This window comes from Rhipicephalus sanguineus, chromosome 1 (assembly GCF_013339695.2).
Source record: "Rhipicephalus sanguineus isolate Rsan-2018 chromosome 1, BIME_Rsan_1.4, whole genome shotgun sequence".
NCBI classification, from domain to species: Eukaryota; Metazoa; Arthropoda; class Arachnida; order Ixodida; family Ixodidae; genus Rhipicephalus; species Rhipicephalus sanguineus.
Genome location: NC_051176.1, coordinates 183,966,137 through 183,993,614, shown reverse-complemented (window position 1 = coordinate 183,993,614; position 27,478 = coordinate 183,966,137). Strand labels below are relative to the sequence as shown.

General features: G+C 45.1%; 1 protein-coding gene across 2 annotated transcripts in view; it reads left to right on the top strand.

Annotated features, from left to right (window-relative positions):
* Positions 1-23,238: 23,238 nt before the first annotated feature.
* Positions 23,239-27,478, top strand: part of LOC119403617 (ornithine decarboxylase) — a 71,363-nt gene continuing 67,123 nt past the window's right edge. The window contains exons 1-2 of one of the 2 annotated variants that reach the window (XM_037670541.2): positions 23,239-23,269; positions 23,467-23,572. In XM_037670541.2, the coding sequence (XP_037526469.1) occupies positions 23,489-23,572 (84 nt within the window). In that variant the 5' untranslated portion in view covers positions 23,239-23,269; positions 23,467-23,488. Of the gene's footprint in view, positions 23,270-23,410; positions 23,573-27,478 lie in introns of those variants that run through there. The other variant, XM_049418135.1, reaches the window with a different exon arrangement.

Sequence of the window (27,478 nt, the reverse complement as noted above, 5' to 3'; positions counted from 1 at the left end):
GCTGAAGAAAGGAAGGCCACCAGCTTCGCTGTTTCATGGGTGTCCGCGAAGTGGAGCTCGTTGAACTTTTTTTCACCCGCTTTAATTCCCTTTCATCTATGTAATAATTACTTCCTTACAGTTAACAGCTACAAATAATGTCCCATATGTCTTCCTTGGCTTCATTGTCTGGTACCTTCATTAGGCAGTTCGCCAAGGCACTAAGTATAGGTCATGGCGAGGCTGCCTTCGGAAAGGAAGTACCCATTAGCCTCAATCTTGTAACAGTGTTTAAGGTGAAGGTTGCATGTAAGTCGGTCATGTTATATGGGTAGGGCTCCGTGTTTCCGGTGTTTATTTTGCTTGAAAATCGGTGGGTGTTTATCGTAGTTTATATTTTTGACGGAAATTTGGCGTTTATCGGAGTTTATTTCTCGTAAATCCTCAATTCTCCGAAATTCGGAGTTTTGCATTGCTCTCGAAACCCCAAAATCTTAAATCAACTCATATCTGAATACTAAAACATCAAAACACATGAAGCACATTTCTTTTCTGGAATGTTTGAATGCACAAAAACGTATACGCCCAAGCGAAATGCTTGAACACATAACACCTCTATAATGCGTATAACAACCTTATGCTAAAAGCTTATTGTAAAACACGCAAGCATACTTTGCGAGGTTGCTGTCAGTAATCGAAGCGCGGTCCTTTCGATTGACGACTCTCAGCTTTGAAACTGCCCTTTCAACGTTAGCGCTAGAAACAGGAAGCACCAGAAGACGCAGCGCGCAGCGAGAAAGCACTGGCCACTGGGCATTGGGAAGTGTCCAAAACGACAGGGGTTCGACAATGTTACATATTTCATAGCACTGATAGTTCGCGAAATCACTCAGGAGCTGGCTCATGTCGTCACTTTCAAGAAACCCTAATTGAAAAATAGGCGTATAGGTTTCGAACGCGCAGGGCAGCTCATGCTTCACATTTGGATTCACAATTTGAACACAGTACCAAACGATTATTTGGTGTACTGGAGTTGATCGCATAGGTTCTTCCCAGATGTCTGTCTCCACTTTTCGGCGACAGCGGCGTAGTATCCGTGAAAGTCTGCGACAGTCGTTACGCGGTCAGTCTCATGAATGAGGTCCAACAGACTTTTGACATCTGATGCGAAGACCTCATTTGGATCAAGCCATTGACTGATGAGTGCGTGCAAACCAACCCGATATACTTGGTGTACCACGGTACTCTCTGCCTCAAGTTCCTTAATGATTGAGAGCACGGCACACGAATTGGTCTTCAGAAACCTCACCTTAAAGAGGAGGTCGGAAAGCTTCACGCGATGAAATAAGACTCTTGAGCTTCTCACACTTCGTTCCCTTGGCTTCGTCGCTTCTCAAGAAAGACAAAATGACGCGCCAGTAGTCCAAAATATCTTCTAGAGCTTCATGAAACGAGAACCACCTCGATGGACATAACGGTTTTCAGCGACTTGATGGACATGCCCATGGCCAAGCACACAAGACCAAACTTACGGCGCAGCTCCCGCGACGACTTCAACAGGGCAGGAATGTGCACAACAAAATCGTGAACTACGTTAAACGAGCTTGTCTTGATTCCATCCTCTAGAGCGTTGTTGAGTATGTGGCACAGATCTATGAAGTGAAGCGCCTTGAATTCGGGGTTGGGGAGTTGCAAGTCCTTGTAAAGCTTCTGGATGTAGGAAGCTGAGTCGGAGCACAATACAGCTGCGTCGCCTAATACAGCTACGCGCGGTAAACTTTAAATCGGTCAAAACAGATGTATAAATGAGCGCTTAGAACTTGCCCTTTCGATAAGGAATGGAACCAGGTCATATTGGCACTTAAAATCGGAGTTTATCGGATAAATCCGAATTGTCAAAAATTTTACCGGCGAATGTTTATTGTATTTTTTCGCATAAAACCGAAAACACGGAGTCCTATATATGGGGAAGAAGGAAATTCGCTTGAATTATTTACCACCGCAGCTTCTTTAAGAGTATTGCTTGCTCATATCAGCCTTTGTAGTTAAGGAGCGCTAATTCACACCAATTTCTAGTTACATTGTGTTTACAGCTGTTCTACGACTTCTAGAGGATATTTACAACAGTAAACGGCTACTCGCACGCCTAAGAGGTCCGACGTTTGATGGGCTGACACTAAATCCTGGGCCTGTCTACAGCCCCTCCTCAGACCTGAGGCTATTAACATAGTGCCCAATGAACTCCTTTGTCCCAGCCATCTCTCCAGTACCCGTGCCGTGACAGAAGCCTCTCCTATGCGTTGAGAACACATCGGGCGTGTTTAAGTTTGGCCTATTCTCTCTCTGTTTGCACAAGACTGCCATTGCAGCGAATGTAAATTCAACTCGCCGATGACATGGTCACCAGTGAAGTTGCCGCCCCGTTTCTTGGCGCAAACTCCAAGAACTCATTTCCTGCGTCAGTGCGCTGACCCATTCTACACAGTTGCTTCACAAATAACCATTTCTATGTAAAGAGCTTCTCAGACTACTCCAGTAGGCATTTTTCGCATTGTGAGCTTAAATCACATCGTTCCTCGGTTTCTTCGGCATTTGTTTGCTCGTGCTAATGCCTGCAGAGTAAATCAAGGTGTTTTCCAATAAGTACTACACCAATAGTTTCTACTTATTGACTGTAGTCTCATACATCGGTTCAGCAAACTTAATTCTTCTTCTGCCACAACTTGGCTTCGAAAAGTTTAGTACAAACAAAGAAATCGTAGCAGAATAGAAACGGCACTCGACGTACCTTGACTTGTTGACGTCTGTCACAAAGTTTCCTAATGTAATTACTAGAGGATCTCTGACATTAGATTCGACGTTATACAGCTGCAAGCATGGTGTTTCAGCCATTATTGAAATCATGGGTGTTCATTTCATTCATTCATTCAGTTTATTTAGACAAAAGGAAAGTTTTGCCTGGGTTGAAGGGACTAAAGGCAGATTACCTCTGCCTGACTAGGGTCCCTCCACCCATGCATTTGCTCAGAAGCAGTGCAACAAAAAATACATATTTCCCATTTTTGTTGGGGGAACATAAAAGCCAAATTCAAAAACTAGAAAGCATACCTGAAGACATACAATTTAAAATATCACGCGACAGCCAACACCAATTTGCCCCTAGCACGACAAAAAAATATGTAAAAAAGAAAACTGACACCATGAGAATTACGTGAATTTGCCTGAAAGGAGTACTGGCAGAAATTTTAAATGTTTTCGAATTGTCGCCCTATAAAAACACTGGTGTCGAGAACCCTAAAAAGAGTATTGTTGTGCCTGGGAATGCATCGAATATATTTTTAATACCGCTACCTTAAAGAAACGCTTTTGGTTTATATATCGAGAGGGCGGCTTCTCAGTGACGTGTCATCGCAGTGTGACATCACGGGGAGACAGCCACTCGCCACGTACTATCCGCAGATCCGTCATCTGCTCGTGGTGCACGTAAACAACGATGAGTGAATTATCGCCCAGTGACATCGACACTGATTTGCACGATTTAGGCTGCATGCAGGACGCATAGTTCGCAAACTCGTTAAAACTGTGTTGACTCGTGGGGATAATGTCTATTGCGGTGGAGCTGGCTTGCTAATGCTCCGCGACGAAATCTTTAACATCAAAGTAAAGTATTATATACGCAATTTCTGACTCCGGTGCGTACAGAGCATTAACACTGCATACTAAGGAAACGAAAAACGTCCCTTTTGCGATGTCTCAAAATCGTGTCAGTACTCCTTTAAATTTGTCCTTGTGGCTTCATCCGCCTTTCTTACCAAGAGGGATTACCGGTGTAAACAAAATGTTGCCTTACAAACACAACAGTGCAAGGTCTTTAGACATGTACGCCAAAGGTTCCTTTGTTCTTCGTTTTAAAAGTAGAATTGCTTTAAAATTTGAACCAATCAAAGCATGTACGTCGTAGTAGTCGTAGTAAACAAAGTCACACAATGTTTGAAACCACAGGCAAGTAGATCGCACAAATCGATGCATTACCCACCATTTACAAGGTATCTGAACGATCGCAGCGCCAAAGTTTCCGCTGGTTGTCGTACACCACTTCGATAAAACGGGGAGGACGCTTAATATTCGCCTTTAAGAGTGGAGTGCGATATTCGCACGGCGTCGTTCCCATCGCATTCTTATTCGCTCGCCATGCAACGCTTTGCGGTGGACACCTCAACCGTGCCGTGAGGGAAGGAATGAATGTCCGCTTGACAATGGCCGTTGAAAGCTCTCCTAGGGCGCCCACTGCAAGTACAGTTACGAAGAACCCACACTACGCCATATATCGCCATTTTGCAAAATAGCAAAGTACGCACTACGCATCACTAATATAATATGCGCACCGGCTTAGCTGCACACTTTGTTGATGCTGTGGCTGCTGACAGTGATGATGATGATGAATTGCTGTTGCTGGCACGATATGGTGAGCTAGTCGCATCAAAACTACGCACGCCCTGTTATGCTTTTGGGCGTTTTCTTCTTTGGGAAATGCCGGTGTGAGAATAAGGCGTAGTTTCACCTGCAACGCGATTGCCATCTTTTTATTTGCATTATTATAATCTGGGCATGCGCCAGGAAGCAAATATAAATGAAAGACAGAGTAAGAAGCACAAGCGAATATTGCTAATACCTCTTGGTACGTGGCCTGGCCATTTCTAACGGTGCGCGATATATGACCACACATATAAGAAAGGACGGGCGTGTGCATACCTGAAGCGAACAGCGTAGCAAACAGTACTGACACAGGGATATGATTTGTGCGCTAGCGCGTATTGTGGTAGATCAAGTCACTTTTTTTTCGTCGTTGTAAAACGCTGACGTACAGTCGCGAGCAAAAGTGGAGGGACCATGGCACCTAAAAAAAAAAAAATTATCACAGCTCGAAAGCGTAAAACTGCTTCATATGTCGCATCGTTCTAATACGCGAGCTTAGGCCATGCGTACCTAAAACAGACCACTTTATTTCAACCAACACACTCAGTCTGCAAAGAAAAAAATTACTTGCGAGACCAATTGTTCCTTCAACTTTTGCTCCTGACTGTACATGCTATACATATCGTTAGGTCCACGCTCGCGCGACATAACTGCAAAAATGCAAGAATGTGCAGGTCATTTTTCTTAGAGAACTTCATTTGTTACCAAACATGAGAGTGGAATGCCGGGTATTGCCTGGCGTTAAAGATATAACACACTCACATGCGGCGAAAGGGCGCTTTTGTTCCATTTGTTTCTTGTATGTATATATATGAAATATAGACTGTAATGTTATCAAATGATGCCTAGCCTTCAATGCTAGCCAGATGTATTTTAGGAACAAACGCTGATGGTTAAAAAACGAATGGAGTGAATCCTTAGTTAACTTGATTGAAAAGCTAGCATGGGAACTCTTGGATATTGAAATGTTAAATCAGTGCTAAACATTCTTGACCAACGCTTTCAAAGCACTCATCAGCCTTTCCATATTCGGACAGACATTTCCGATAATAAGTTATGCGTCTCTCATTACACGTCTGATTTTCAATGTAATCCGCGCGAGTTTGAATACCTGCTACTTGGTTGCAGGAATGCTGCAGGAGCTAGAGAGTCACTTAAATGCGATTTCATCCCAACGTTCCGCTCGCCATTCTATACCTTCTGCACTGCAATTGCCATAGAATAAAGTCTGGATACCATAGGCCATGTCGTGATAAATGAGGAAGCAGCAAAGAACAATGAATAGAAAACTTGCATAAGGAAGAGCAAGATGTATACAGGGAAGATTAGCGCGGCTGCTATTTCGATGATGTAGTAAAAGCAACAATGAACATATTTTTTTAAAGTTTACAGTAGCAAGGGCAGCCACGCAACCTCGCTTCAAAGTAATGACGAGCAGGACACATAATGAAGATGTTTAATTAGCGATTAGGCAGGAAGAGATTCTCGAGAAATTCTCAAGAAAAGAAATAAAGAAAAGGGGCAGAAAAAGATGTTATAACAGTCAATTGAAGCAAAGAAAAAAAAGAGATGTACATGAAATGCGTTTGGCTCTCCATATGCTACGCCTAGATATTATGCCTGTACCAGTAAGTTCTGTGGTGACCTCCATCATACTAAATCACAAAGCAAACTTAGCAAATCAAATATTATAATTGAATTTAAAGTAAAACAACCGATTAATTGAAATAATTCATTACGCCTGCCTCATTAAGGAAAGAACGTGTTTTCGGTTGGTTGGTTGAAAAACTTTATTTTGTTGAAAAACTTTATTTAACGTGCTTTCGGTGTTGCACAAAATGCTGCACCAAAATAATTTCCAGTGGAGCTAACGCGACACTTTATTGCACCTGGAGAATCCGCTGGTTTTAGGAAGGGATATCCTACAATGGAATCCATGCACCTCCACTATCAGGTAAATTAATAATCTGCCCAAAACAACCAACGCTTTAATATGGATTTCAAAGAATGTGGCAAAGCACCTGAAGTAGGCGAGACACAAGTATTCATTGGATTACCAAGGACAATTGGATGCATATGTGAACACCTTAGCAAATACGCGTATCAGTGATGACTTCCTGAACTATTTCGCTATACGAAAAGCAGAATGCCTTACAAGAAAGTCGTTAGACAAGAAGACAAGGTCTTAGCATTCTATCTACGGTTTAAAGGTGACGTCAGCCTGCTCGGCATTGCGAGGGATAACCTGCTACAAATTACTCAGGACAGCAACCGACAAAATCTTAGAATTAAGTTTAACGTTAGCAACAGGAAATTAACCTTCAATACCTGCCAAGAGAACAGAATCCGGCAGTTTGCCTGTAGAATCCACTCAGTAGTATATTTTTCGAAGCCACATATTGACAGAGTGTCCTCATGATGCGAAGGAAATTCAGAAAAAAAATTAATATTGATCGAAGCGCATATTGCAAGCAATACCAAGTCGTGACTGGCAGCTTATCCGTGGAATAGAGAATGTACAATTATTTTCTTCTTACCGGCTTCAGCACATGAAACAAATGCTCAGAGGTCAACAATATAACATGAGATGAAGTTAAGGAGCGGGCGTACAGATAGACGGTCGTTCGTACATATTAAGAAGTAAACAGTGTTAACCGATATTTTAGTGGACATTAAAGGCTAAATAGGGCTGGGTAGGCCATGCCATACGTAGGGCCTATAACCGCTTTTCTTTATTTGACAGAATGAGTGCCAGGGAAAGGAAGCGCGCGCCGTCAAGGGCGGCAGATAATTAGTTAGTGTGATGAAACTGTGTGGCTTGTAGGCATAAGATGGGATGAGTTTACACAAGACAGGGGTAATTGCACATCGCTGAAGGCAGCCTTCATCCTAGAGACTGCGCATAGATAGATAGATAGATAGATAGATAGATAGATAGATAGATAGATAGATAGATAGATAGATAGATAGATAGATAGATAGATAGATAGATAGATAGATAGATAGATAGATAGATAGATAGATAGATAGATAGATAGATAGATAGATAGATAGATAGATAGATAGATAGATAGATAGATAGATAGATAGATAGATAGATAGATAGATAGATAGATAGATAGATAGATAGATAGATAGATAGATAGATAGATAGATAGATAGATAGATAGATAGATAGATAGATAGATAGATAGATAGATAGTGCAAAATATCCTTTGCGAATTACCCTGGCTCTTCTGGCTATCCTTTGCGACTTCCCGATTCTTCATTGTGTACTAAACAAAGTGCGGCTGCATTTGTGTAGAGTTCGCACTTATCTTAAAGAACAATGTATCAAATGATCATATTTTTAAAGACACGTTGTGCACAGAGCTAGAAGCACTCCCACAGTATTTTCTTGTCCCCAGACTCATCTTTACTGAAATATTTATTTCATTTGTGCCCTCCCTTCATCCCCCCTCTCGCCATAATGTGCCCCATGTACTGTCTACCAAGTGTGTCCCAGACGAGATATACAGCAAACGGAGCGGCTGATGTTCTGATATTTAAGCAACATTGTCATACGTAATAATAGCTTCGGTTTGTGGCTTTTGCTGTTTATTCCAAGAAAAAAAAATCACGCCATATCCACGAAGTGAATGATGATTGACGAGCTGGCTCGGAAAAGATTGGGGAAACCGTGAATCTTTCGAACCACAAGTGGTCGCATACCTTGCAGCTGTGGCCGGACGATCGATCGAGGAACTCGCGCTTGAAGCGCGCGCCGGCACCGCCAGATAAGGCTTGCGACTGCGCTCCGCCTCCTTGTCTTCTTCGTTCAATTAGTATCGAAGCGCACTGACTGACGACTATCGAAAGAGAGAGGAAGCGCGCAGTTGTGGCCCTCTAGCGGTCTCCTATCAACCTAGAGCACGCGCCGGAGTGGAGCGAGCGCCGCATGCTACAGTTGGCTATGCTATATGCGGTTTTGGCTGCGTTAATATCATCATCAAGGCGCTCGAAGAACAAGAGGAAGAAGACTTCTTTCGCGCAGGCGTGCGCTGAATGAATGGATGGATGCAGGTTACGGCACGGGACTTCGCCCCAGCTTAAGAACCTGGCGAGCCAGCTCCTAAAAGACGTCAAGAAAACTGCAGTTCCGAACTGGTGTCCTTGTATGCACCTCGTATGCTGGAGAGTAACCAAGTTTGTTTAGTTACAGTGTCACCGTATACCAATTAGTTTTTTTTATTATTACTAGAGATGTCCTTCCTCGTGGTGTTCGACGGATTGCGGGATTTTCTCCAGAAGTTGGATGCTGCAAGGACTTTTTCGTAGTTTTTAGTTACCCCTTGTACAACCACAGACGGCCCGAAGAGCATTTTCCACCGTTGTGGGAGGCAGACTATGCAGATAAACTGCCGCGATCTTACCGATAAAATAGGTGCAAGCGAGCGCACGGCCTCTTCCGGTGAGGCACTTTGCCATATTGCACGTTAAATAACGCAAATGGTTAGAACGCCTCCGTGCTGGTTGACTAGCCGTTAACCAGCGACAGCGTGCTTCTAAACGATGTGTTTTTACAACGCGTTCTTTACGGCGATCTTTTGCCAAGAAGTGAGGCCGGCTGCCAGAAATGGGTCGCTCACCATAACTTCAAGCTGAACTCATTTATATATGCATATTGGGGGAAATGACGTCTCCAGTGCGTAGAGCGCGGCAACGTCGATCCTTTTATGGTTAGCGTTCGTCACAAACGAAAGGCTCAATTTTGGGCCAGCGCCGTTAACATGCATGATATTCGGCAGCCGACCAATGACATGGTTTATTTCATGTCTTTCCTGCGCTTTTCTACCACCATCCACTTTCCATAGCCCTCGTCGGCTAACAAGAAGTGTGCGAAATCGATTACTACAAGCGTCCGTTGTGCGTAAATTTGAGACAGCAGCTTTCTTTCATTAACTTTATTGAAGTTATATACATCAGAGAGGAACCAACAGATTGCTGGCGACTTGCTATGTAACGAGGGGATGGGTCGGGGAAAAGGGGAGCTGCGCAAAATTTATGAAGCTCGATATAATTAAATTGGGTGACAGCAGAACTGCTAGTGACACCAGAAACAGGGATATAACAACTAGGAAACAAAGGACAGGCGTCTAACATAATATTAGATCATTATGACAAGAGACAGCATTGGAAAAAAAAGGGACAGGTTTTTTTATGACTACTTATGCAGTAGGTCTGTGATGACTTGTCGGTCTTAGTATCGCGGTTCAGCTGGTCTGCTCGTACTTATCATTCTCAATGAAATAATGTTGAACCAGTTAAATAAAAAAAATGTTAATTTCAATATCGAAAAAAAACTGCTTCATCTGTACGTGGGCGTAGTACAAGGAAATTTTAGCACAACCATAAATACCAAGGCCGTAAAGAAAAGTAAACCATTCTAAAAACACTGGTCCAGCCTTTCGTGCCGCCTAATTGCAGATGAAATATTAAAATCTTGACCATACAAAAAGAGCGACATATTGATATCATTTTCAGGAAATAATAATTTAAAAATGGCAGTCCTTGTCTACTCCGGATTTCTTTCTTTTCAGCCGTTGTGCGTCTGTTCAGTTGTTAGTCGGCGTTTGTGGTGTCCTGACTTCTTTCTTGTGTCCGTGTTTGCACGCCCTGTCTTTTTTAGAATATTGATATCACTCGTAAGCTATACCTGACAGCGTACGCAACGTGTACTATATGCTAGCATTCAAAAGTTCTCAATTGTTCTCCACATTTGCTTACGAAAAGAAAGAAAAGTTCTGCAGCATGTTACACTCTCTGTAACACTTGAAGGCGAAAGCCTGCTACACGCATGGTAATGGCATTAAGTTATGCAATCAGGGATCATACTTCTCGCAAGACATAACGAATCGCAGTGTGAGAGACGCGCATAGACCTTGAGGTTCTCAGTCGAGCGCATTTTTCGTCCAGGTCATCGAACGCGCGCCTCTTTACTGAAGAGCATCGCACTTGTGGCGTCTTGCAAAGCTTAAGTATTCCAGGAAATAATAATTTAAAAATGGCAGTCCATGTCTACTCCGGATTTTCTTACTTTCTTTTTGTAACCCCTTGAATATTTTAAGGTCTTGCCATTTCCTATCTTCGATATAACTAAAAAAAAAAAAAAAAACACTTGACTCACTTGTCGCATACCACAACGCTGTGCTGTATCCTTAGCTCTAGGGGCGCAAGATTTAGGACAATGCTTGCGCTAGTGTGTCACTCCCCTCTGCGAGGTGCTGACCCACTCTTAGATAAAATGCGTAGAGCAATTTCCGAGACAGAAAGCTTTCGTTGACTCGCGTCAAATGGCTCGACCTTCTTGACCACAAGTTGTTCGGCACTTCAGTTGCTTCCGATAGACGCACGTGTGCAAAAACACACGACCTCCGAGCGTTAGGAATATAGCACGCAATGTTTATCTGCAGGCGCTACTGAGTGGGCAGTGTCTGTCTGTTTGTTTTACGTGTCTACAGCTTTATCGACAGAACCTGGAGCTAGCGTAAGCGCTGTGATAAGTGTGCGCAAGGGATGTTCTCGGCTCTTGTAGCGCCGTCGACCCTACGCATGTGCTCTACCGCCCATGCATTCGTTCCATTGTTCAATATTATCATTATTAGTCTCGTTGTCAAAAACAGCCGTACGTTAGTACGAATCGTATGTAAAGACACTCTTAAAGACTCTGTAAGGGCAATATTATTCCCCGTGAATTAAGTAGCGTGGCATTCATTTTGCATTCTTTGTACCCACCTCAAGCCGGCCCACTCGCTGACATAATAAGAACGATTAGTGGCAACCTGAGCCCCAGAAGCTCTACATGTGCTCTTCTCAGAACGAAATCCTGCCGTGAAGAAGCAGGGTAAAGAAATCTGAAACGGCCGCAAGGGTTCCATAGGTCGGTCGCATTTCCTCGCGAGGTCTGCTACACGTGTATACTGTATTTGAGTAGGAAGAACTTGTGACACATTGCGAAACAGTGTTTTCCGGAGAAGAAAAGCCTGGCTTCGACGTACTGCTTACACGATCCTCTTGACGAAAGGATTGCCATTTTCCTGAGCGTGAATGTCAACTTGCTTCGCGGGGGAGAAACAGCTGCATAGGCAGAAGCACTCCTCGTTAGCGCCATTCGCAGTGGCCAAAATGAACTGCTCATTCGCTTGGTGCGTAGTACACCTACACCACCTTTTCCATCAAGCTTAGCAGTCTTTGTCAAGAATTCTGAACGTAGTGGTAAGCATTCCGGAACACGTTTTTCTGTCGTGGCAGACAGGACGAGGCTTCTTTACTAATCGAATATAATAAGCCGATAAAACGGCACCCCACACGCTGCTTTGCACCGATGTTTCGAGAGTCATGGTTCAAGATATTGGCCCAGGAAGAGAAGTTATAGCAAAGTTTATACGCGGCATTTTTGTTTGCTATTTCCCGCATTTTTTTATTCACTTTCGAATCACACATATGAAGCTTATTCATAGGCGCCCTAAAGTGTCTCAGTATTGTCATTCTGTATACTGCATGTGAGCCAGGCGAACATCTTCTTAAAAGACTTCTTAGTGGACACTGGACTAGATAAGCGCATGTGATAACATCCTTGTGTAGCTACACACGAATTCATGCGTTAGTCCATATAGAGGGTTTCACTGTTTACTAACACAGGCCCTGGACCGCTTCCGGTTTCCTGCGCTGGCGTAGGCTAGCAGGATTGGCGGGGAACAAAAGCCTTGGCGAGTAGCCCGTAGAGTTTCAACACTTTTCTCCCTGTGTCTAGCAAAATATTTGAATTAAATATTCTTCTAAGCTACACACAACACTAAAAGAGTTAGTCTTTAACTATAAGCGCCTTTCTTTTATGTGAAACTGGAAAAAGAGTATTCCCTTACTCTGACAAGTATTAAAAAAAACGCTTTACGCTTCGGTGTTGCAGAATAATAAACGAGGTGACCGGAAGTTTCTTGGGGTACACCACGTGCTCCTTCTATCGCGATCTTGAAACCGTCTATAGACCGTTTTCACGGAGAGGAGGAGCGTAGCCTCGAACCGGTGTATTTTCACCGCTTTCTCTCTCTCCACCTCGGCCGACCGCTGCCGCTGGTGTGTGCGGATTCCCGAATTTTGCACTGCGTGGTGCGTGAGAGGTCAGCGTGTTTCCATTTTTTGACGCGCTGAAACAATTGTACTGCCGCAAATCGAAATGTCGGACGAGAACAGGTCGACAAGCTACCACTGAGCTGTGTTTGGCTGCGGCAACAGCTACGGAAGCCTGAAAGACTGGCAGCCAAGGCATGCGAAGTGCACAATGTTTTTAAATGACTTCGCTTTTCTCAGGTCGCACGCCTTCTTCTCCGACAAATAGTATATTATTATATGTGGTGTCTGCACTTATGGCCATTTCTCCAAGTCACCACACCAGCTTGTGATTGTGCTTGGGTGCTGGTACACTTTATCATCTGCACCAAAGAGAACCAAGGTCTGACGATTAATGCACAAAATGTTTGACCAAGAGTTGTTCTCATGAACCTCTCTGATTTCTATGCTACAGCACATGATTTACAATGCCTGCGGCTAGAAAATGTTCCATCTTAGTGCGTGCAATTTCGAGATTATTGAATGAGCACTTTTCAATCTACATGACAGAAAGGTCCGCATGACATGTGTTCTTTGGCGTAGGTACGCGTTTCTAACGTTTCGTCAAGAGCACTTTCTTTCTCGACTTGTCAATTTTGTGACGATAACTGGGGTAGCGTTATGACAACCGCACTTTTTTTTTTTCGCGCGGCAGCCTGGGTGTCGTGAATAATCGGCCCACGTTCGCTAAAGCCAGGTCGTTACCTGGACACGTGCGCTCGTCGTAATGCTTCTGAAATACTCGCCAGAAAACAAATTGACAATGTTACCAAAAACGAGCGCCCTTTCGGCGTATCGCTAGTGGCGGCGGCTCGCGCCGAAACGAACTTATGCCATGCCACGCTTCCAGATGTGCAACAGGCTTATTTTTATTTTATCATCGGTGTTGTTTCACGCCGAATTTTGAGCTCACACGTCGTACTTCTGTTCCTTATCCTGTGCAAGGATCAGAGGCCACAAGCTACGACGGCGACACAAATAAACACAGGCATTGGTGTTTGTGCTCCTGTCGTTCCGTGAACATTGTATTGCAACGTGCCAAGCGGAACCAAAATGGTCTGTTAGGGAATAGAGTTATGTTGAACTTGAATAATCACGGCACGGAAACCCGGGAGCCATCTTAAACACTAATGCGCGCACCTAGCGCGCAGCCGGACAATGGCCTACGTATTCGCTCGTCTCCATTTACGTTTCTCCGATTATACTTCGACAGTTGTCCTAAATGTTAACGCTCTTTTATAGTGATTATTCCAAGAACCTCACCCGGCCAGCTATAAGAAAACATACAAAGCAATTACCAATTTACACATGCTGCTTAAGAACTGCATTGGCATTATTCTCATCGTCGGCGCTGCTGCGGGAACATCTCGTGGGCCGCCGCTGCTTGCTGTTTCAGCCATTTTGAAGCTGACAGCTTAGTGATTATTTATCAGCGCCTTTACACTCGAAAAGCGTTGCCCTGTTTTGCCCGTGTACCGCGAAGAACAGCAATACCTTGTGAACCGAGCGCATACGCTGCATACACCGCCGCGGAACCCCACACACCGGAAAGGCGGCGAAACGTCGCAGACGATAGACGGCGCTGCGGCGGTGGAGTGCTTTAAAAATAGCAGCCTCCTTGTGAAATTGGTGTATACTCTGGGTAAAACGTAGACAGAAATGTGTGCGTGTGAACACTGTACTGCAAAGTGAACTCTTGCGAGCGCACTGTCCAGCGCTATGTCATTTTTTTTTAACAGCGGAGATGTTCTTGGGCTGCGCCGGGCGACAGATGAGTGTCCGCGGTTCTCACGCTGTTGTTCCCAGATGCACCCATAGATGGCATAACTGCTTTGGTCGCGGACAAAGCGGTAGTCGCACAGTGAAGCAGAGAAGTGCGGCTCGACCGTGAATAGGCCTCCAACGCTCAAGTTTGCGCAGCACCATCCGCCGCCCCAGCGGAGAGAGGGCAAAACTCCGGTAGCTGGGACGGGTCGCTCTTGCTTGGTTTTCCCATCGCGCGCGCGGAGAACGTGCTCCCCGGGGCTTTTATCTCGCATTTTTCACGCTATGGGTGCCGTTCCTTCGTCGTACTCGAAAGCAGACACGCAGTCCTGCTGCATTGTGAACTGTCACAAAAGTTTAAAAATGTCGAAGAGCCGAAAACTTCCTGTCATGTTCTACCGTTTCCAATGCAAGCAGTGCGAGGAGCAGAGGCGTCAAGAGTGGATTATGGCAGTTCGCCGCGATGCTTTCGCGGTCTTGTCACCTTGAAGCAGTTTTTGTCGTACACAGTATTACGAACTATTAACGGGGAGAAACGCGATGATCGTGCTCATTTGAAAGGGAAGTGCGTTTGTGAACCGAAGTTACAATAAATAGACAGCCGCTGTACGTTTCGAGATTGCGCGCTGGCTTTCCGAGTAAACCATTTGTAATGTTACAGCAGCGGAGCATTTGGGCTTATTACACCACAGTTTAAATAACGTACCGTGAGTACTAAGTGTTTAATTCAGCTGACTGCGGTACATTTCCCGTCGCGGCTCCCTGTAAACAGAATTAAGATGTATGTTTGCACTGAGCGTTTATATTGGCCTTGCATGCGACACGCCGTGATTGCTTAGAAGGCTGAAGTGTTGCGCTGCTAAAATCGTGGTCATGGGTTCGATTCATGCATACAGCAGCTGCATTTCGATGGGAGCGAAATGCACTAACACCGGCGTACTTAGATTTACGTACACGTTAAAGAAACCCAGGTGGCCGAAATTAATCCGAATTAATCCACCACGGCGTGCCTCGTATTAATGTCATGCGTTCGGCACGTAATAAAAAGCCTTGCATGCCGCTTTGGAAACGAGCTGAAAAAAGAACCAAGGTGGCAATTAAATTTTCGATGGCTTCGCGAATTCAGATGCGCTTATTATTGGGCACAAATCTCGGCATAATAATAAACATGCGCGATCCCAGTGGGTATTGTATAGTATCAGGGGCGTAGCCAGAAATTTTTTCGGGGGAGGGGGGGGTCCAACCATACTTTATGTATGTTTGTGCGTGCGTTTGTATGTGTGCGTGTACATATACGCAAGCAAAATTGAAAATTTTCGGGGAGGGTTTGAACCACCCCCCCCCCCTTGGCCTCGCCCCTGTATAGTATGATGCTGACCAAGCGAGCTGTCGAAACAACCAAAGCGACATTGGAATAAGCGAACACGGTGCGTGATCAGACGTCGATATTATTCGAAACGAATCACGCCTCTGCAAGAAACATGCATCGTCGAAGTGGGCATGAAATATCTATTTATTTTTTGTTTCCGTATATCATTATGCTGTCAAAGGGAGCTCTAAAAAAATCCAAGGCGACATTAAACTTGCGATCCGACGTTGTTATCATTCGATGCAAACCTCGGCAAAAGTGAAACTCCCACGAAACTGAACACTGCGCATTGCGATGCAGCCAGTGACTCAACAGGGCAGATGTAAATTTATGCTCTTCAGAATGAGCTCATAATAAATTTAAAGCCGCACGACAAACTTGGCATCCAAGCAATTGAAAACGCACGCGAAAGCGTGCTGGATGGTTGCTGACAGCTCCGAGTATACACGACTGCCGCAACGAATGTGCGTTTTACCGGTAACATAATTACAGAACTCGCGCAGTCACCTCCCTACTCATGTCAAAGAAATGTGCCCGTTCAGCATCTGCACGCGCTCGCACTAACAGCATCGCCCTTGACGACCTGCTCTGTCCCGAAAAGGTGGTCGATCAACCGTCCTCCTCTGGTAAGATTCCCACCGTTAAAACGTTTTTTTCCATCTCTGGGATCTTTCTAAACCTTCAGAGCAAGCGACACGTGAAGCTGCACGTGCACGGCGAGCAGAGAACAGCGCGTGCAGGGTGCCTGAACGTGCGGAGACAGCGCAGTCAAAAGGCTGGTGTGGGGACAGGAGCGACCGGTTTTCGCAAGAAAGGCGGCGAAGGATGGATGGATGGATGCTATGAGCGTCCCCTTTATAACGGGGCGGTGACATGTCTGCCACCATGCTCGAAGAAAAAAGAAAAACTTCCTTGTTTCATGCTGGCCTAATACCTTGTCTACATTGATTAAATCTATCTTATTATACCAAAAAAATTTATAAATTCACGGTCTATCTCTCTGCCTCTTAAGGCAGAATGACCTTATTCCCCCCCCCCCCCCCCCATTATTTATTTTTGTACTTTATCTCTACTCTTCTGCCACCAATACTCTAACCGTCTCTTACTTATTTCTATCGCGGACGTGTTCAGCTTTCCATTGTTGTCCCTAAAACCCAAGGCTTCCTGTAGACTCGTGCCCACAAGTATACCTGGGTGAATATCGCCACATTCAATCAGTACATGTTCCATCGTTTCCTTAGTTCCCCCGCAGCATGTACAGTGTTCGTCTTCGTTACTGAATCTCGCTTTATAACTTCGCGTTCTAAGGCAGCCCGACCTTGCTTCAAACAGTAAAGCGCTTCCCCTTGAATTATCATAAAACCTTTCCCTCCTTATTTCGTTTTTTCCCTTTCGGTAGTTACTCAGAGCCGGCTTCTTTTCCATCGCTGTCATCCAATAAGTCCTCTCCGCCTCCCTGACCTTCCGCTTAATGCTCCCTGTTGCCATATCGCCCGCACTGCTAGGCGTATATTTACTGGTGAGCCTCCTAGTTCTCTTTCTCCACTGCGTGTCAACGCTTTTTCTATACAAATACCTGAAAACCTTCTCTGCCCATCTACTCTTCTTCATTTTCCTCAGCCTCTCTTCGAATCTCATTTTGCTCTGAGCTTCCCTCACTTCAAAGCCTGTCCATCCCATATCACCCTTTACAGCCTCAATTGTCGTCTTCCCGTGAGCGCCCAACGCGAGGCGTCCCACCGTCCTTTGATTTACATCCAATCCTGATTGTACCTCTGACTTCATGCAAACCACTGAGTTCCCAAATGTAAGCCCCGGGACCATCACACCCTTCCACAGCCCTCGAAGCACCTCGTACCTATTGTATCCCCATAAAGCTCTGTGCTTCATAATTGCAGCATTCCTCTTTCCCTTTGCTACCGCTGCTTTCTCTTGTACGCGTGCGACGCAGCGCCCCCTGGCCGAGCTTGGGAGGCCTATAGGGTTTAAAGTCACTGTAGTAGGGGCGAGTGTGGCAGGAGCTCCCACATGTCCTTTCCCATCCATCTCTACTCTACAAACAACGTAATCATAGAAGCACGCACAAAATCACAAAACATCACAGACAATAACAAGGGAAACACAAGAGAACCGAAGCTCCGTTGTTCCTGCAGATTTCACACAGGGTGGAACTGGTGCCAATTTTTTTTGTTTCTGTTTGCTGTATGTTTCTCTTCCTCACTTGTTCATTTTTGTTTTTTTTTTGTAACAATTTCTTTCTTTTTTTATTTTATTTATCTTTTTTTGCGCTGCATTACTTATAGAAATGGAGTAGCGGAGGTGATATATATATCGACCTCTTCACAGCAAGCCAGCTAGAACGAACAAAACGGAACAGAAGTCTGGCTCTAGGGGAACTTGTTCTTGGCTTAGCTGGTTCTGGGTGCGTGACATATTTGCCGTTAAAGAAGACTCAACAACGAATTAGAGCACGTACCAACGTATTTATTTCAGGTGTGAAACTCGGATTCAAAACATACCATAACGCATGCGCAAAATGACAGAGGTATACCTAACAAGGCAACCATATTTCAAAGAATCTAATCTCGGAGCTTCGCAGGTGTATTTACGTGCCGCTTACGCATGTGCCATCCAACTCTCTGACGTAAAAGGCTTCTAATAATTCACGAGCCGTCTGATGCTCGTAATACCTCGTGAATTAGACCGCGGTTCACATTTGCAAACTTTACAGTGCGCAGAACGATGCGCTAGTTCATTTTCCTTCTTTAGGCTTTGATATTGTTCCCTGGTTCATTCTTTAAGACAGCGGCCGGTCTGTCCAACATATGACTAGCCGCACGCCAGGGGTGTCTGGCACACAACTGCTGTCTCGCGTTTGGCACAAACAGTCAGTGGCATGTTTTTTAGCACAGCCCTGCTTACTGGTCACCTCACCATAGGTGCGGGGCCAGAGCTGAGCATGCGAGAGGCACAAACTGAAAAAGTGTTCATAATGAAACGGGGGCGCGAATAAGACGGCACACAAGAAAAGATGGACACAGGACGACGCGCTACTAGCAACTGACTTCTTTGTTCAGGAAAAAAAAAAAACATATTTAAAACGCAGTTAGACCAAATTAAACCGAACGAGTCGACGCAAAAAGATTTAAAAACTAGCGTTCAGCACGAATTATCTCACATGTCGTTCTAAAAAGGTTATTTCACCATCCTGCAGATTAATAGAAGGATGACTGATGCAACTCGGCCCCTCCTTCCCGATATGGAAGGCCTCTATTATCTCCCTCTGTGTGGACCTGTGTGGAGGGAGATAATAGAGGACTCGTTCTTTGGACTCGTGGAAACCGGTTAAGCCGATATATATTCCGCGGTATAACGGAAATGAAGAAAGAATAACTGTTATATCTTTGTAGAAGTTTCTCTGAGCTAGCTAATGTCCCATTTAACTTGGGCCAAGATTTAAAAGCAAGCTAGGGGCTCTAGAAAATTCGTATCCTCCACATACTAGCTCTGGTCGTGTGCTATTAAGAAACAATATTTTGTTCGTCACTACGTAATAATTGTTTTTATTTGGTCATCTTTTTCATTATTGCTTGAATCGTAACATGGCAATCATAGTGTTGTAGGCCGCCTCACATAACCTCGGAATGACGCATTTATTTCGTTCTGAACTTTGCCTAGTTGTTTCTTTCTTGAAAAAACGAAACCCCGCCAAGTACGCCAAATATGAAATATATACGCGAAAGCGCGCCGCTACAAAAGCACTTCCGAGCAAACTTTCATGGATACAAGACTCAAACTAGCCGGAAACACAAATTACAAAGACCCGCCGCGGTGGTCTAGCGGTTATGGTGCTAGACTGCTGAGCCGCAGGTCGCGGGATAGAATCGTGGCCGTGGTGGCCGCATTTTAGGTGGAGGCGAAAATGCCTGAGGCCCGTGTACTTAAATTTAGGCGCGCGTTAAAGAACCCCGTGTGGTCTAAATTTCCGGAGCCCCCCACTAAGGCGTCCCTCATAATCATGTCGTTGTTTTGGGACGTTAAACCCCAACAGTTATTATTATTATTAAAAACTACAAAGCTCGTTTAAGGTAGTGCAGAAGCCGGGTATTTGGAGACCCGCCGTGTTAATGTAGCAGCCAAGGTGTCGCGCTACTAAGCTCAAGGACGAGAAGCTCAACACCCGGCCACGGAGGCCTCGTTTCGGTGGGGACTAAATGCAAGAACACCCGTGTACTTAGATTTAGATGCACGTTGAAGAACACCAGGTGGTCAGAAGTGAAGGACGCGCCTCACAGTCACATTGCGGACTTGGCACGTAAAACCCCGTAATAACATTCCATTTTTCGATGCACATACAACTTATTTTCGCACTTCTACCAGTTAGCTTTAGCCAGGTGTTTTGAAATCGTGAGCGACGTGCTACTACTGCGTTATCACTCGTTGCAGTAAACGCACGTTGCATTTTCGACACGTTTCTATGCCGCACTCTGATACCGAGAGTTCCGAGTTATACTGGTGGGGGAGAGGCAAAGCGTTGCGAACCATTCTTAAAGGGTCCCCGAAACTATTTTTTTTTAATTTTGTTGGCGTTTTTGCTGCAGCATTGTCAAATCATTCACACCACGAATTAAGCGTCCAACGTTGAATAACGACAGTTGCGGCCAATAGGATGTTGCCGCCCTTCTCAGCATAAGCGTGCGCAGGGTTCCCCTTCAGGGGGGGCGAAGGTTCGTCGCAGCGCCCCCCTCCCTATTATGTCAATGTATGCGGCTGCCTTTGCGCCCCTCTTCTCGCCCCCCCCCCCTACAATGTATAGGGCTGACTTTGCGCCCCCCCTTCTCGTCCCCTTGCCCCCCCCCCCCCCCCTGCGCACGCCTATGCTTCTCAGCACTGGTTTTCCTTCTCAACTTGTCGAACGCCCAGCCGCCGCTGGTGACAAAAGCGCACTCCACGAGTTGAGCTGCGTCTTCCTCTACGTGGCCACCGTGATCGGCTCCGGCAACGCGTCACTGCACTGCAGGATCTGATCGCGAAGGCCACACCCTACAGCGCATGGTTCAACTCTGCGCCGCTAAATGCCGCGACGATACGGACTGCTCACATTTTATGGTCTAGTGCGCTGATAATCTACAAATGCTGAGAAGTATGCGGACAAGCTAAAGCTATCTCGGAACGATCACCTATAATCTGAAGTACGGCCACTGTGGTGGCTTTTTCGTAGGTGAAACTACGACCGCTACGACTACAGACGCGTGGGTACCGGCGTTGATAGGAGTGCTCGCTGTACCGATGTGCTCAAGTGACTCCGCTCGCCAGTGGCCCTGAATAGGAACATGATGTCACAGTTGGCATGACACCAATCGCTAGATATGCAGCCCGCAACACAGCAAGGGCGATTCATGGTGCCAGAGAGAAGAAACCTCGAGATAAACACTGTCGGGCAGCTTACGTCAACACGGAGCACGTCGTAACACAGGCACACTACGCTCGCTTGTCACCGGAAGTCCCCGAGCCTTGTAGTAATATGTGATTGCGCATTCTAGCTATTTTTGTTACTGTCTTTTCAAACAAAAACAAATTATGAACCGTTTCGGCTATCATGAACAACATTTGTTCTCAATTAGGTTAGAAAAATTATCAGTGCCGTAGATTTGAAATTCAATCAGGTAGCTCGCCGGTGTTACGTCGCGCATCCATGTTACGCACGATGGAAGTGTATGGTTGAAAACTCGTGTGGTGATCTGTAGCGATTCATAGATTTAAAGTATTGAAATAAATTACACAGTTTACACAGAGAGCTAAAATTTGTCTGCTAATGATTCAGTACTTGCTCTACCGTCTCAGTGCGTTTGTACAAGACCGTCCGAACCGTTCCAGGGTCGCTTTAAATTTCCGTCAACGCGCCTCGACCTTAACGTGCAGCAATGGCGCAGCTTCAGCGGTCAACGTGCCCGAAGCCTTACTATGCAGCACACTAAGGCATAGAAAAGCTAGGGTTCTCACCTTGTCATTGTGAACGGCAACAGGTGACACCGGAGGGCCGTCATGGAGAGATATTATGCTACTTAAAAAAACAAAAAATAAAAAGGAAGACTTCGTGTGGGCGTTGCAAAAAAAAAAATACAGAGGCTGCCGACGCCCAAACGTGCGAACAGCCGTCCATCCTTATTTTGTCTGGTTTCGCTTGTTCGCCACGCAGGCGAACGAGGTCGTGGAATGCTTCTTCACAAATGTTCAATTTCTCCTATAGTATAATGCCTCCGCATTTAGGGGAGAAGAGTAAAAAATAACAACAGCCTTTAAGTTTATTTTACCTGCCATTATTTTTACTCGCTCCATCTTCATCCTGAAATTGACAGCTTGTTAGTCCGTGGTGGAGGTCTTTCTCGTGCCGCTTATCGCTCAATGACCGCTCTCGGTCTTTTACGTCTTTACCTTTTCCTATGCGCACACGACCACCAGCTCTTATGCTGGAATATACCGTGACTAGTGTATAAAAGCCGACGCATTAGATCTGTATATACACATGCATGAGATTCTAGACGACCATGCCCAACGCTACGATTTACTGTCAGTGTCATGTTTTGATGGGAACAGGTTCTCCAGCCATAGGATGTCATTGCCATCAACCTCATGATATCGAGGGAAGAACACGGCCGCGGCGTTCAAGGGCTCGCAATGTAAGAAAGAAAGGTTTGGGGAAAAAAGGATCACGGGACGTGCTTGTCGCAGAAATTCGCTGCCTCTCTCTCATCGTACTTGGGCGCTACGGCGTGCTTCTACAAGGTCCAGATCGTCTAGTCTTGCGATTCGACTGGTTTTAATATAGTCTAAAAGTTTCACTTTTTCTGCAAGGTTTACCACGGTGGCTTTTGTCGCTGAAACTCGCAGGCCGTCATTGCCATCATTCAGTCGCGCTGGCCCATGGAGCTTCGCGTATGCACCAATTCTCACAGCGCGTGGGATCCGCGTAAGTTTTTCATTCTTCGTACCGAAACTTCTGTGCTAACGAGTGGCACCGAGAATATATCGTCGAGCATGCAGACCAATCATAATGAGGCTGGCTGTTCGGCGTTATCTCGACTAAAAGAAAGAAGAAAACGATAGACGGGATTGAACGCGATGAGACCTTTTTTCATCTTCCTTTTTTTTTAAACAAAATTTCCGGTAAGCTGTGAGCCGTTGACCTACTTTTTCAACAGCCGAATTTGGGGAGTCACGGGTGCGTCATCGCAATTACAGGGGTTCGTCGCAGAGTGCCTTTGTGCGGATCAGTAATGTGCCTTTGTTTCTTGCGTTTGGGTCTTTGTTTCTTGTTTCTTTCGCACGAGGCGAGAGCGTTGAGAGCCACTGTTAGATAAGTGAAAGAGGTGCGGCAGCAGCGAGCACCCACTTGTCGACGAGTTCAAAGATCACCTCCTACGTTGTCATTGACATCGCTTCACCTCTAACGAGCGCTGTCCGCTTTTGCATTTTGCTTCGCCGACACTAGAAGGCTTTACAAGAAGAGTGTGACAGCTTCGTATTCTTTAGGTGCGGCTGGGGTCCGCGCTTATATAGCCGTGTCCTCTGTGTTTTGTTCTCCCTCTTTGTGTGTCTGTGGTTTTGTTATCTCGCTTACATTCGTGTTTTTGTGGTTGCCAAGAGGCTGCGCACTTTGTACTTGCTTTTAGGGCTGTTCTTTCCACGCTCCGTTAAAAAGCCGGAACCTCGGCGTTTTCTCTTCGCAGTTGCAGCAGTGCGGACTTCGCAATGGGCGAAAACAAGGACAGCGAGAATTTGGTTCACGTCGATGAAAAAGTGACGGATGTCGCCCGAAAAGTCATTGAATCGCAGGTAATGTTCAACTACTATTCAAGCGCTAGTGTGTATAGTTCAAATATGATTTTACCACTGATGTCGTCTATTAAAAATGGTGAGCTTGCTTTCATTGTGCATTATGACGTCAAACAGTCATAACGCCCAGTGCTTTATTGACGATGGCTTCGGCATTTCATGCGTTTTTATGCATTAATTGTATATTTCTGGCAATCAAAGTTACAATTGTTGTACTTGCAAGAATTGTCTAGCACTTACTTTGTCTGCAAATAGTGTTACGCTACATTTCTCGAATGTCGACCGTTCAAGCGCGCCGGCTTCATGTTCATGGGTAGTTCTACTGCTCTTGCGCATGTATTCATAGTCGTCATATTCACTCGTTAGTAATAAGAGAAGAATGTTTAATTCCTTTAGAATGGTGAATACCATCGAACCGCTTTATTTTATTGCATGTTCATTTGTTTAACACAGTCTATTTTGGTGAGGCTTCGACGGGGGCCTGTTGGTATGGCATTGTTCTTTACTGCGGTGTGCAGTTACACGGACAAAAAAAAATGGAAGACCGCACATGTTTGTCTGGTGTTCCGTCTTTTGTTCTTGTAACAGTATAGCGCAGCAAACGAACCATTGCTGTAAAACTTCCTGTTGGGCGAGTTGGTGTTGTATCACATAGCGCTTGCCCTGTGCACTGTGCTCTTCTTCTCTTGCCAAGATTTATTTCCTTTCCACTTTTGCGCTACAAAATGTCGTATGTGAACCACTGCAAATTTGCTCTCTTGTCTTCGTTTTTCTCACATTTATTTTATACATATCCTAGAATGTACCATTTCTTTAGTATGTTACATGCTTGCTTCCTCGGCCGATGTTTCTTCATCTGTACATTCACGAAGTATAAAGTTCGGGAACCTGCTAGAGTGTTGTAATATACCGGTATGCAAAAATAATAAATAAATATACAATCGACCTCTGATATTTGAATACACCAAAGAAAATTTCCAAAAAAATGAGGGCGAAACCTCATTCCTCCCATGCCAGAGAACAGACTGGCTGTAGGGAAGATTATTTCACAATGGATCATATCTATGTCATCAAAAAGTTAATTCAGAAATGTGTGAGGTACAACCAACCCGACTGTATGGTTTTCATCGGTTACGAAAAGGCACGTATTTGAGAAGTCAAGGTGGCATAGTGGAGTAAAGGAATCAACACAGATGCAAATACATTTGTAAGTGTCTGTAATGAATCCACAGCTAACTTGACTCTCCACAAGCAAAGCGGAACAACACTGATCGAGAAAGGAGTTAGGAAAGAGGACACAACATTTTCAATGCTACTCACTACATGCTTGGAAAAAGTCCTCAAGCTATTAGAATTCGAAGGACTATGAGTTAAGACCAACGGTAAATATCTTAGCAATTCATGCTTTATTAATAATAATAATAATAATAATAATAATAATAATAATAATAATAATAATAATAATAATAATAATAATAATAATAATAATAATAATAATAATAATTGTTCAGGTTTTACTTTCCTGAAACCATGACATGATTATGAGAGACGCTGTAATGGACGGCTCCAGGAATTTCAACCACCTGGGGTTCCTTAACGTGCACCTATCAAAGCAACGAGCCTCTAGCATTTTGCCTTCGTCGAAATGTGGTCGTCGCGGCCTGGATAATTTATGCTTTGATGTTTTCATTGTCTTGTTAAAATATGCTCATGATGACTTGCAGCAAATCATTGCGCACCTTAGAGAACGAAATATAAGAAGTACAACTGAAGATTTAAATGCAGAAAACGAACGTTACGCTCGATAATCTAACAAAACAACGAGAATTCATAATTGGTAGTGATACCTGTGCAATCTACGCAAGGGTACGTTTAGCCAAACCAGATATTAGCAGAGGACCCTCATCATGAGACGAAAGTCTACGGTGCGATAGAAGTGGGTTGAAGCGTATACCGTAGGCATTGTCAAATTTGCAGACCTATGGGCTACTCTACGGACTTGCACCAAATGCCGATGATGTTCAAACGAGTGCGCGATCGGGCAACAAGGTAGATGTGGTGCGAGTGTCTGTCAACAGAACGCACGTGCTGAGCAGGCAAGAGAACGCGCGCTATGATAAGGGGGGCGGCGAACCCTTTCGGCGTATCTCACGGAACGCATATCGAGGAGGAAGGCGTCCCGTGGAAGAGGAAGAGAAAAAGTTCCAGGGCTGGGCAGATATACTCGGGAAAGTATTCCGGAATACAGGTATCGACATACGTGGACCGAAAGCCTAAAATACAGATACTGAGATACATTTGCCTTTAGCGTAACGGGATATTTCGGAGATACTTTTGCAATAAGAAGAAAAAAGTATTCCGGAATACAGATACAGCAATACAGATACTAGAATACTTCTTTTTTATTTGAAGGATGCTCGTACTCCGCAAAGGACATTTATAAGTGCAGCATAATGGTGTAAATAAAGTTGCAGTGCCTTGAAACTTTCAGTTTATTTATTTATTACAGTACCCTCAGCGCCATTAAGACATCAGAGAGGGGGGGGTGGCTAACCAAGTACATAATTAGTAATAATGACATAATTACACATATCAATCACAATAAAAAAGTACACTATTTCACAGCAACAGTAACAAGCATTGGGCACCGAAATCGACATGCTTGGTGACAAATAAATGAGCTATGCTAGAAATAGCATAGTCTAAGCAAATCACTCGAATCACTAATGAACACCAGTGAATTGAGAAAAAGTATGCATTTACTTTGCACATAAGATTTGCTTTGTTGAGTAGGTTGCTGTGTGAGCTTCTCAAGCAGGCTGTCTTCTAGACAGCGTCGATATGGCCTCAGCACAAGACTCGCGAAAGAAAAAAGTCTATCTAGCGCTGCAGACGGGCACAAATTCGTGTTAGAGTGAATAAATACCGCCTTCGTAGCCGGATAGCCCTGGAGTGCGGCGACATCTCTTCTCGGACCATCTAGATACCGAAACACTTCCTCCCTCACGTGGGTTGTTCTGACCGCTCAGAAGCCCAAGTCGGTCCCCATCTTCGGAATCCTCAGCCGTCTGGCCCGGTCGGCGCCGGGTCAGACGGCTGAGGATTCCACTGCCCATATAGGCCGCTCATAATTACATACGCGCAATGGAGCCCAATATGTCGAAACTGCACAATCCAAAAATTGGCTTTCTAAAATCACGTTCTTTCGGCGTGAGAGAGTGTAAGCCCTCCCAAGTCGCTCCTGCAAGCTCTCTAAACAGACGTGGAAGCAGGGACACCTGCTCAGAGCCCGCCATCAGAAATTACAGCTAGCACTAGTCACCTAGGCCGAAAGGGTATCTCTTCAATAAAGGTGTCACCGCCACCAACGCAACCAGCACCCATTTCAGCAAGCCGCAACAGGCGAAGTCGCCTCCGGCGGTGGGGGAGCTTGATACCACAAAAGAACGTTTCACGCTTGTGATCACTTAGGAACGCACCCTGACACGCTAGAGAGGTGGCTGAAAGCGCGACAAAGATAGCCATCTTCTAGTCACTTCCGCCGCGACTAGGGGAACTGCTTTTAGAAGTGCCGCCGCTTAGAGAACTGAACGCACGCGAAGCATTGCAAAGCATCTGTTCCAAGGCGGTATCCGCGCGGGGGGTCACGAAGTAATGGCTTGCCGCCCGAAAAAAACTAGGCGAGCTGCACTGGCCTCCAGAGACATCGACTTTCGTCGGCAGAGGCCGACAACACTGCCTCCGCGATTCCTGCCGTCTGCGGCGTCGCGCGCTTTACCACATGGACCATTCTGTGCTTGAGGGGAAACCATCTCCGCCCTTTCTGTCGGCGACCGGCAGCGCGCCTTTCCTTGTCTTGTCGCAAAAACAAATGAAAAAAACCCGTCATACCCCCTTGGAAACACG